Source organism: Camelus ferus, chromosome 28, assembly GCF_009834535.1.
Source record: "Camelus ferus isolate YT-003-E chromosome 28, BCGSAC_Cfer_1.0, whole genome shotgun sequence".
NCBI classification, from domain to species: domain Eukaryota; kingdom Metazoa; phylum Chordata; class Mammalia; order Artiodactyla; family Camelidae; genus Camelus; species Camelus ferus.
Genome location: NC_045723.1, coordinates 2,017,339 through 2,029,175, shown reverse-complemented (window position 1 = coordinate 2,029,175; position 11,837 = coordinate 2,017,339). Strand labels below are relative to the sequence as shown.

At 40.5% G+C, this 11,837-nt stretch overlaps 1 protein-coding gene across 1 annotated transcript; it reads right to left on the bottom strand.

The window, feature by feature from the left end:
- Positions 1-226: 226 nt before the first annotated feature.
- Positions 227-11,633, bottom strand: TXNDC9 (thioredoxin domain containing 9). The gene is made up of 5 exons (XM_032469744.1): positions 11,465-11,633; positions 9,289-9,507; positions 5,668-5,786; positions 2,631-2,885; positions 227-974 (listed from the first exon to the last, which is right to left on the bottom strand). The coding sequence occupies exons 2-5, from the start codon at positions 9,475-9,477 to the stop codon at positions 857-859; spliced, it is 681 nt and encodes a 226-aa protein (XP_032325635.1). The 5' UTR covers positions 9,478-9,507; positions 11,465-11,633; the 3' UTR covers positions 227-856.
- Between the last annotated feature and the right edge of the window lie 204 nt (positions 11,634-11,837).

Here is an 11,837-nt window from a genome sequence, read left to right as displayed (position 1 = left end):
CTCCTCCAAGGGATAAACTGAAGGCCGAGATTGGGAGCTGGGGGGGAGGAAGGGGGCAGGAACATGACTCAAATGCCACACAGACTCACTATTCTTTGGATAAATGTTTTTGTTTGCTGTATGCTCTTATGACAATTTCTAGAGACTTTAATTTAAAAAAAATAATATTTACCAATTATAGTTGTTTCACTGGGGGGGGGGGTCTATAGATCTCCTCTTATTGCCATTTCAAAAGGGCTTCTTGATTATTTAATACATGTCTTAAAATACAAGCGATCAGGACCCTTTAAATAAGGCAATATGTTCACAACCTGAAAAAGCTTTCTGCTTCTATCAGCTGATTCAACAACAACATGCAGAGTACAGAATAAATAAACCCTTTTTAATAGTTATTTAAATATATTCCAGAAGTAAGGAGTGTTTCTAATTCATTTACAAGTGCAGTCTGTTCACACCAGTAAATGTTACTTGACCTCTTGTAGAAGGTAAATAATGCTGATTAAGAATTAGTCCTGGAATAGTCTGCTGAATTTCTATTTCCAATCTAGTACGTTAAAAACACAATTGTGAATGGTATAAAAACGTAAGAATCATACTGTGATAAAACCAATCTCAAAAATAGAGAATCCAGACCCTCCCCTGGTAATTTTCGAACTCAGAAGTTTTCCTCAATTTAAACATGAGCCGCCACACAGAAGAGATTAAAGACGTCTTTCAATGTGATGCAACTGCATAAAACTCTAGAGTGTGACCGTCAGAAGATCAATGTATTGAAATCAACAGAATTTAGAAAACACATCTAATTGTGAAGAAAGCAGAAATAAAAAGACGATTTACAAAGGATTATAACTGCTCTCTAATCATCATCAGAGTCTGAATCATATTTCTTTCCTCGAATAGTTTTCTTTTCCAGCTTTGTGAAGTTTGTTCCAAATTTCTTTTGGCTCTGAAATGGTGGCTCCATTAAACTTCCACTAAAAACAAAGCAAATTTGAAAAGCATTTATTCTTTATGATTTAGTACAGCTGGTACACCAAACTGCATTAAAAAATCTATCTTTCCTCACTGTAACATGTGGAACGGAGTATAATTTTCTTTAAAATGTCAGTGTCAAGGAAGAGGTACATTATTCATGCTGATGATTAATAGTTTTAAACCTTATTTTGTATTACTGAATGCTTTAGGTTAATGTTTCCTTTCCTTACCATTAATTACTAGTTAACATTTCACAGGATGCACCAACAGAATTTCTGACTGAAAAGCACAGAAGGAATTTCATCCGTTTTGGATATGCTGAACCCGTATTAGATTCTTGTTGACTGTGAGAATGGCAGAGAAGTCAGGCTCTAGTTCTGATAGCCTGTTATGACTCGTTTGCTCCTGTTTAACATCTTTTAATGTTTCGGTCTCTATAGATACCAACAAACCCATGGAATTCATCATCATTAACGAAGAGTTAGTATGAATCTCTTTTCAATGATGCCTGACAAATATTTCAAAAATACCTGGAAATATTCCTAGCATCTAGGTCTTGGTTTTGAGATACCACTTGCCACTGAAAGAAACCATGGCTTCCGAGAGAAACAGCCAGTTCCTATGGAGAGCACAACACGAGGCCCTGAAAGGATCTCGTCGGCACCAGAAAGAAAGTGCTCAAAGGTTTATGGGGACGCGTCAGAAGGACACAGAAGACAGTGTGCAAGGGGTTCTCACTGGCCAAATCTGAGGCGATGTGAACTTCAAAGTAAATAATAACAGTAACAGACTATAGCCCACTGAATAAAATAATCCATAGCCCATTCATTCTAATATAAATAAATGAAAAAGTAAGTTAATGTGGGGTGTGGAGAAGTTCTTCCTTAAATCCCCAGTTGGCTTGGTAGACAACTGAGCACGGGTTAACCAGTTATCACCACCAGAAATGAGGCAAACCATCATCTACCCCCGATACGGTGTACCGAGAAGGCAGAATACACCACCACTTCTGGATTACACCTGTGGGAAAAGTGTATAATCTGAATCTAATTTTGAAACATTAGACGAACACAAACTGGGGGATGCTCTATAAAATAACTAGCTTGTACTCTTCCAAAATGTTAGAGTACTGAAAAACAAAGGAAGGTAACAAGTTGCTATAGGTTAATGAAACTAAAAACACATACTAAGGATATGCAACCCATTTTTTCAGTATGGAAGAGGTTATTGGGACGATGGTAGAATCTGAATAAAGTCTGTAAATTATGTATTTTCTGTTTTAACAACTGTACTGTGGTTGTATAAGAATGTCCTTGTTCTTAGGAAATGCACACAGAAACATTTAGGAGGAAAGGGACAACACATCTACCACATCCAATCAAATGGTTCTGAAAAAATTTTTTTATGTATCTAGAAAGACAATGAAAAAGCAAATATAAAATGTTTAAAACTGAGGAATATGGGTGATAACTCTGATTCTGCTGTAAGACGATGCTAATGGACACTTTTAAGAAATAAGCTTTCCCTTGGTAAAGTTCTTTTTCCATCTCAGCTAAAGTCTTAGTTCCATAAAATATATGTTAACATTAAAACATTCTCTAAAAATATAACTAAGTATGTGAATTAAAAGAAATTGATAGTTTGCTAAAAGTTACCTGTAATTGAGAATGTCAGAACAACCCAGTCTCCATTCTAAAGTTTCTGTGCTGAAGTCGTCTGTATTTCCTAGGTCAGAAAATCCAACAACAAAATCTTGTGTTTTTCCATCTTTTACCAGTGCTAGTGTGGGAATGACTTTGATACGCAGTCTCTCACAAAGGAAAGGTGCTTTTTCCACATTCAGCTTCAAAAATTTGGTCTCAAGGTGCTTCTTGGACAAGATCACCAAATGCCTGTCTAGTATTTTACACCTGTAAACAACAACACATGAAAAGTCAAAGCCTAAAATGGCAGACTTCTTTTCTTTTCCAAAGTAAGTATCATTACGGCACACCTAATTTTTAATTTTTCTGGATCTCAATTCGGCAGCCAGCCTCTGCCTGTGTCAGGTGACCTCATTTCTACGTCATAGATCAGCTGCCTGGTTTTCTACCTCTTATAATCTAGTACTCTAAGGAAGTCAGATTTGCCTAAATGATATTTGTAAAAAAACAAAGTATTCAACATATGCCTTAAGTCTTAAGTGGTTCACAAAGTTGTCATGTTCATGGTTAATAATAAAAAAAATTGTCACCTCTCTTATGCATGCTCCCTGGCATCTCATACAAGGTGACAAATCTGAACTTGACAGAACTCAGAAGAGACACTTCTCAGAATCAGAAATGTACATCTGGTGGCATACTTGTAAGTCACTAAGAAAGACTGAAGGTACCACTGAGAAGGTACACTTCCATCTGTGCAACTCTGTCAGTGAGAAGCATATTAAGGTTAAGGGCTACAAATATGGTCATTATGGTTCTAAAGAAATGAAAAATGCCAGCAGTAACCTTTATTAAGCCACCTGAAAGGGAAAATGGAAAGTGACACTTTCTTTAAATTATATTTTAAACTGCTTCACAAACAACCCAGAAACACTGGGTTGACAAGGCTACTGTAATGATCCTTTTGAGCAGTAGCTCTTAACCAGAAGTGATGATTACAATCAATTTTTAAAATATACAGATAAATCAAAATTCTCTGGGAGCTGAGTTGAGAAACATGCCAGTGATTCTCATGCCCAATAAAGTTTGAGAACGACTCTTTCCGATGACCAAGACACCAAATGCTTCATAGCTGATTTTACTAGCAGGCTTTTCGGGTACTTCTTGGTATAGATTTTCTTGAATTAGATTTGGGTACAGAGAGTTTCTTATAACCTTGATGCCTCCTTACTTTTCCTAAGTGATTCTTTTTATGTATTACCCATGTAGTGTGGCAATTAGTTTTAGCGAAAAATGATAGGAGAGAACGAATTAATAAATGATTTTTGATTTAAGCTCCAAACAATGATAAACCATTACATAAGAATATACATTCTGGAAGATCTGTACATAAGTCACCTCCATGGTTTTAATGGAGTAAGAACAGAATCTACTTTAAGCAGATCTATGTCCCATTTGTCAATTAATCCATTTTTTAAAAATCCAGAAAAAGCAATCAGAGTGTAGTTAAAACATTAGGCTTAAAACCTGGATTCCAGTTCTCTTTTATCATTTAGCAGCTGAATGACATTAGGTAAGTCACCTAACCGCGCCAAGTCCTGCTGTCCATGCACGAAGCACAGGAATTATACCTACTTACCCCAAAGGGTGATTATGAATGCTCTAGCCTGCTATGTGCTAGAAACTCATATCTATCCGCATGTATAAACTCATTTAACTCTTGACTTTTCAGTTTTGTTGTAGGGTAAGTACCCCTGGAGCCGCACTGTTTCTACATCCATCAAATGTATTTACCGAGCACCTCCTGTGTGAGGTCAGTGCTGCTCTGTGGCTGGGAACCTGGAACACAGTGCGCCACAACACAGGCAGACTCTCTGCCTTCACAGAACTAATAATCTAGCAAGTGGGCAAAGACATCTAACAGGTCAACAAACACTATCCACCTTATACTGATGTCTCATCACCTTGTCCTGTGTGTCCAAGGCTGGCACCTTAAAGAACGTGCAGCAGTGGGAGGTGATCGTGTAAATGGCAGAGGGTTTCCTTGATGCCTTTTACCTTCCTAATCGCTTTCCCACTCTCCCTTCTGGGAGATTTCACCATCTCAGTATTTTCTTTCGATTTTATATTCTTAGTCAATAAATCCCAGGCAATCAATCCCCGGAAGGTGTTAATCAGTAACCAAGTTGTTGGGTGATAAAGATAAAGGCCAGGCTGGCTAAGGGAACCAGAGGAGGGTAGGACTGAGACAACAGTGAGTAACCGAGGGTCTGCGCTGGCGGGCGCCTAAGGAGACAGGTACCACTCGGCATCAGCAAACTGCTTTCATACAATTCTATTTATCAAGTTACCTGATTTAAAAAAAAATCCTGAAATTTGATTTGTTGCCAACATTAAACATTTTAAAAATGTTGACAACTAATCAAATTTGAGGGCTTAAAAAAAAAAGGCTTGAGTCCTCTGGTTTAAGATATGACCTCTTCTGGGTCATTTTCACTTTATGAGGGATCTGCCTCCAACGAGAGGCTTGCAGACCTGGGTTGGTCTCAGAGAAATCACTTTCTTCTCCTTCTAAGCCAAACCTGGCAGTCCCAACTGTGCTTCTGGTGAAAGGCTTGGTCAAACCACTGTCTCCTTGTGAGCTGCTAGTTAAGAAGTGACTGAATTTGGAGCTGGGATTCAGGTTGTTGGCCCCATCCCCAGTACTGTGGCTGGACCATACAGCAGGGACAAAAGAAGAATCCTTGTTGCATTGATAAAAAATTTAAGTGCATATGTCTAAGACATTTTTTAAATTAGCTAAAATATTATTCAGAAAAAACAGCCATTTCTATGGAAACACTGATTTTCAATTCTTTATATTTTTGTATGTCACTGGAAAGTTAATCTTTAATAATTGCTTAACTTTAATATACCTACTTCTAGTACAAAGAAACAACTCAGAAAGTAGGAGTTCCTTTTATATTTTTCTTCATGTCTCTCAAGTCAGTATATATCTCTATTCAACAATCTCACCTTATTCAAAACCAGTCACTGAAGGAAAAAAAGTTACCTGAATGTGGAGTCTCTGTAGAAATGGCAAACCACTTTTTTACTCTCCTTGACTTCTTGAAAAAAGTCTCTCTCACTAGGGATTTCTCTGTACTCCCCATGTCCTTTCGAAAGCCATTCCTAATTGGAGGAAAGGGAAATATTACACATTTGAAATATCTCTTTCAAGATCACTTTACATTCTGTGTCCAAATCACTATAATATTTTGTAATCAAATGGATTTTATCTTAGAAATGAATTACTTTTAGTGATTTACTTTCCTATATTTCTAGTGTCAATGCAAAGATAGTCTGTGGGCAATGACTACCTCCACAGCATGGCTCGTATTTAAGACAATTATCTGTCTTGGTAACTTGAAACAGAAGTTCTCTTAGAACTTTGAAAATAAAAATTTAACTTGATAGATTTAGAATGTCAACATCTATTTAATTTCTTTGCACCTGACCTACTAAAATCAGAAGCATTTGTTCAAAGTTACTATAAAGCTTTAAAAATAATGCTCATGAGATAAAGCCCATGGGTCCTTGGGGGAGGGGTGTGGGGTTGGGAGTTACTGCAGCCTGAAGCTCAGGAGCCCTGTTTGCTGTTGATGACTCAGAAAGGCAGGAACGTCTACACTGGCTACCACTGGGTAGTATCTTGGGAAGAAAAAGGTGTCTCCCTACGTGGTGTCCAGGAACAAAGAACCCTTAAGTCACTGAATCCAACTTTCCCAGTCAATACAACAACTCTTATCATCCACATGACAGACATTTTGGTTTCTTTAACTGTTCCTGTGGCGGGAAGCTAGTCACCTCAACTGGAGGCTCATTTCCTTTCTCAGGAGCTGGTTTTAATAAAAAGGAGCCCCGGACTTGGAAGCAGAAGGGCTGGGCTTGAATAGTCGCTCTACCACTTGTTAGGCTATGAATCCTAATAACCGGAGTCTCACTCTCATTTGTAAAGTGGAGACCATAAAGCATCTACCTCATTGATTACAGTGAAAAGGGTCAACATGAAAATAACCACGGCGGTGTCTGGTGCACGTGCTGCAAGAGCATCTGTCCGTGTACCCGGCTGTTCCTAGGGGTGACAGAGGTCTCCTCACACTGCCTGTAATATGTCCGTAACGTTGGTCTGTGGAGCCCAGCGTGGACCTAAGATCAGAGAGAGAAGTTCTAATGTCTCTTTCAACTGTCAGCCCTTCAAATATCCTATGTCGCCTACGTCCTCCCTTCACACTGAACGTGCGCTTTTGACTTTCTCGTGTGAAATGACTTCGAGACTTCTTACTCTTCTGGCTGCCTCCTCGCACAGCCTTATTCCTCCACGCCCTCCTGAATCCACGTGGCAGAAGTCTGAACGCAGCCCTCCAGAAGTCGTCCCACTACAGCATGCCAGGAGTGCCATCTCCTTTCTTCTCCTGGACTTAAAGCTAGCACAGCCCAGACTGCATTCCTCGTTTTGCTGTCTATCTACACTGGCTTACACCAAGCTGACCCTTACAGGAGGCCCTGATCTTTCCTTATTTCCTTGGTAAAGCTTCTATAAACAGTTTAAACTCTCAAGGACGACCCCTTAATGATGTGACATTTCATGATTCTTTCCTTGCCTCACCAATGACTTGTGCCCTAAAAGAGTGTTTTTTTCAAAATGCTGTTTCTTTTCATTATTTGTTCTCAAGTATTTAACCGAAAGGCTGAAGATACAAACCTGCCCAAGTTCCTTAGAGGGAGGCAAGCCCAGTCTGAACCTCCATCAATGCACACATCTCTTCCCAGTCCCGCACTTAGTTCCTTTCACACAGCGTGTGCCCACAAGGATCTGCTGGATGCGATCACAGTGCAGCCTCCCTCCAGGGCCAGGCAGCTGGGCAGCACCTAGCTCTCCCCCAGGCCTCCAGCAGGCTCTTCCTGCTTCTCTTGTCTTTCTCTCCCATTTAAGTCCTACGTCTCCAGCTGCCATAACAGTAGAAAGGTGTGTGGCCAGCTGAGGAATACTGATTAGCACAGGCCTATTAAGTGCTCACATCACTGTACACACTGACTTCCCTTGTACCCACGTGGGTCAAGTTTACTACGCAATCAAATCAAAATTACTATGCAATCTGTACTGCTCTTTCATAAAGAATACTTATAAAAACCATGAAAACTTGCCTACTTCCTCAGAAAAGATGTTAATAAAAAAAGACCTGCTAAAATGCAATAGGAGCTGTAAAACAAGACCCTCTGAGTAACTATGACAAATTTACGTTAAAACGGTTCGTGTATTAACTTTAAAAAGCCCTATAGCCTGCCTGCCTCAATTGGTTTTTATTTTTTAAGCTCTTTTAGGGGGGAGGAGAGAGGGGGAAGGCAATTAGGTTTATTTATTTTTCATTTTTTTTTTAAATGGAGGTACCAGGGATTGAACCCAGGACCGCGCATGCCAAGCAGGAACTCCACCAACTGAGCTATACCCTCCCCCCTTTGGTTTTTAATATAAATATTCAGACTATTGTTTTTAACTGCTCACAAATTCATTTAAGACATTAATGTATGCCCTTCACTGCAAATCAGATAGACTCATAGTCATTCTACAAAAAATATCCTAGTTATGACAATTTTCAGTTGAGCATTAGCAATTAGTATACTAACTGTAATCATGAAATACAAGTTTGTAGCAGAATCTCATAATATATAACCTTAAATCATTATTAGTATTAAGAGAAGTAGCCTGGTTTCAAAACTAGATATAATGTGTGTATACAGGTGTATATAAACACACACATACAATTTTAGAAAAACTGAAAATATAAAAATTGGAACTCAGTCGCGTTACGAAAGCCTTTCCTTTTTGTAGCAATTCTTCTAAACAGTGAGGGTATAAACACTGTCAAACACATGCGATAAAGCAGTACAAACAAAACTCCGTCTCTTAGGAGAAGTAAAAGCTCACGTGTTCATAACAGTCAGCTGAAGAGGAACCAGAGTTGGTGATAATGTCTTTCAATGTAACTTATACCAATGGAGCCATTTTTTAACATCAAAATTCAACTGACAGAATTTAACCCAATGGATTTTGATCAGAGCCTGTCAACTACGAGTTTGTTCCATGCTCTCAGTCTAAGCGGCTGACAAGGACAAAGCTGTGGCCGCCTTTCTTTATGACCCAGATGCATTCTTTTGAAGAGATAAGCCACATGATTAAATGTTACATGGGAAATGCCTGAAATAATTTTTTCAAAAAGAAAATTGCCTTACAGGTCTTATCTTGTTTGCTTTGAGCACAGCCAAATTATGATTGGCTTTCTCATAACTCCACCTGAAAGAGAAACCACTGACTCCTACCATGCCAGTGCTCTTCCCAGTTCACTGTCCTCAACCACACAAGTCTGAGCTCAGAAAATTATCCTGGGCATGTGTTTCTTTCACTTGATGGTGGATGGATATACTGGTCAGGCTAATTCTGAACATGTCTTTAAAACTAAATTTTTTGGTTTTTTTTTTCCCTTCTGGAGAAATTTTTAATAGCATTAGGTACTTTGAGGTCAAAAAAGCCTAAAAACTGAGGGCTGAAATGTAGCTACTGCAGCACGGTTATGTATAAATTGTTAGAAGCATACTGTTATGGCAATTTCAGAAAGCAGGGCAGAGAGGTTACTTGTTTCTGCTGTTGAGCTTTCCTTAGTGCCTCAAGTCTCTTTTCTTTGAGGCGTTCCAATTCATCCTCATCCATCTGGTCCAGTTTCTGAATTTCCGAATCCAAGTGTTCTTCCACTAGTTTGGTAGTCTGAAGCAACTGATTCTCCAGGACTTTGGAAAACATGTCAACAGATGCAGTCGCCTCCATTCTTCTAAACAGTACAGTTCAGCCTGGATGCTGGGGAGAAGGTTTACGAAGTTAGAGGAAAAAAATAAGATGCTTAAGTTTTCTCTTATTTTCAGAAATGCTAGCAAGTATATAATTTGTAGCATACAAAGTGTTCTGCTGACAACCAAGCACTTCATATTACAGATTTTTACTTAAATGTTTTAGAATTTGATTTTCAACAGGTTATAGTCACGCTACGCCAAAACGATTTAGACCCAAGTATAGGTGCTTCGGATTTATAGTGTTTTACTATCCTAAAGCAAAGACAGGTCTTTGTGACCATCACCAGACCAGAAATCAATGGGTAGCTGAAGTTAAACTGAGTGCTATATACTGATAATAATTAGTGTTCTTTACCAAAGGAAAAGAGAAGAAAAGCAGTAATGACTGGGAATGATGATAAAGTTGAACTGTAGTGAGGTTTTACCTGCACATATACATACCAAACTTTGCTTCAACTCTGCCTAAATGATTTTCGTTTAACTCCAAAGAGAGCTCATCACAACATATGTAAAGAACTCTGACTGGTGTTCCTAAGCTTTAGTTTCCATTCCTGTTCTTTCATTATCCAGTAACATCTATGAGGCCACAAAAATTGATACTGGTATTGACTTACTGATACTCAGTGTTCTTAACTTTGATGTCAAACTATAACACTCCAAATATTACAAAGAATATTGATTATTCCATCACTCCTCTATAAGACAGGAGTTTCAAAATAGAATCTAATTCAGATTAGAAAGGACGATCTCAAATACGTATTTTAAATGTATTTGTTTTTCAACAGCAACAATCAGATGGCGATTTTATGTGTACCCCTGGGTTATTACCACAGAAATTCGACTTACAGTTTGCCGATCAAAGTAAGAGGCTGTTGCATCTCAATTAACTTACTACAATACATTTGGAACTACTACTGAAGCACTTTCAAAAATCGGAATAAACTTGTGAACTCATTCACCCAGCTTCTGACACACTGCCTGGTCCCACCAGATCCTCTATAAACGCTAAACTGTAGAGAAAGAGTCGTCTTGCAAACTTCGCTTCAAGTTCTTTTTTTTTTTAATATGAAAAGGAGCTGAAAAGCGTACTTGATTTCATCTTTGTTTTCCCGGAGCTAGCAGTGCCTGGAACACAGCAGGTGCTCAAAAAATATTTGCCAACGGTTGAGGAAACATGTGCCTAGCTTTTGTTCACGTTGTCGTTAAGTTTCAAAAGGATTTCTGGGTTTGAAAAACCAAAATGTAAGTTCCTCATCAATACTACAAAACTTTAAAGGAGCTGTATTTCAAATGGAGAATTTCACACTCCCTACCTCCTAAGAAAAACGTAAGGCTGTGACGCTCCGTATCGGGGCCAGACGAGGCAGAAAACTGGATGTTAAAACACAGAGCTGCACGTCAGAACCTGTTCTTACAGGGGCGTAGCGGAGGCTTCCCCCTAAAGTTTCACGGGCTGAGCTCAGAATTTAATTCTGGGATAACCAGAAGCAGAAGCGATTAATCAGAGCTGTTCTGGGGGCAGGTGGTGGTGGCGGTGGTGACCGCAAGCAGAAACGGGGAGAGGAGATGGTGCAACGATCCTTATAACTTCATTCGTCAAACCACAGGCTTCTTTTTTTCAGTTCAACGGAATGGTGAGCAGGAACTTGTCCTCAAATTACTTAACATTTCCTTGATTCCCCACCGTGCACCCGCCAGAACACCCATGGGCCCTCATCCTTAGCAGCCCACCAGTCACTACCCAAAAGCATCCCCGCCACTGCCCGAGCCCCCGACGACAGACGAAGGCGGAGTCCGGGAGGCCCGCGACTTCGACGCCTGCCGGGGCGCATGCGCCAAAGCCGCCTCCGCCGCGCTGACAGCCGCGTCCGAGCCGCGCCCCCCCCCCCCCCCCCGCCCCAGCCGGGAGTCCACTAGCACTGGGACGCGCGGCCGGCTTTTTCATACCACCCCCTCGGCCTCACCTGAGCTCTCGGTGAGAAGTGAGAAGTGAGGAAGCAGCCCCTCCAAAAGAGCAACCCACTCTGGCTTCACCCTCGCAGCGGCTGCGGGCGGCTCCGAAGCGGCCGTCACTTCCGCCTCCTCATTGGCTGCGACCCTCACGCGATACAGTCTCGACTCCCCGGGAAGTTGGGGGGGGGGAAGTGCCGACGGCGGTGAGCCTTTTGCGCATGCGCCCCCATCCCGACTCGGCCCCAGCCATCCGGAAGCCGAGGTGTCCTATCTTTTCCCTCCCTGCGCGTAAACAGCCCAGAGGGCGAGGGAGCGAAGTGTGCTGGACATTGTAGTTTCTTAGGGCTCAGCCTGGAGTCAACTTTCTTAGGCTCTGAGCCTCAG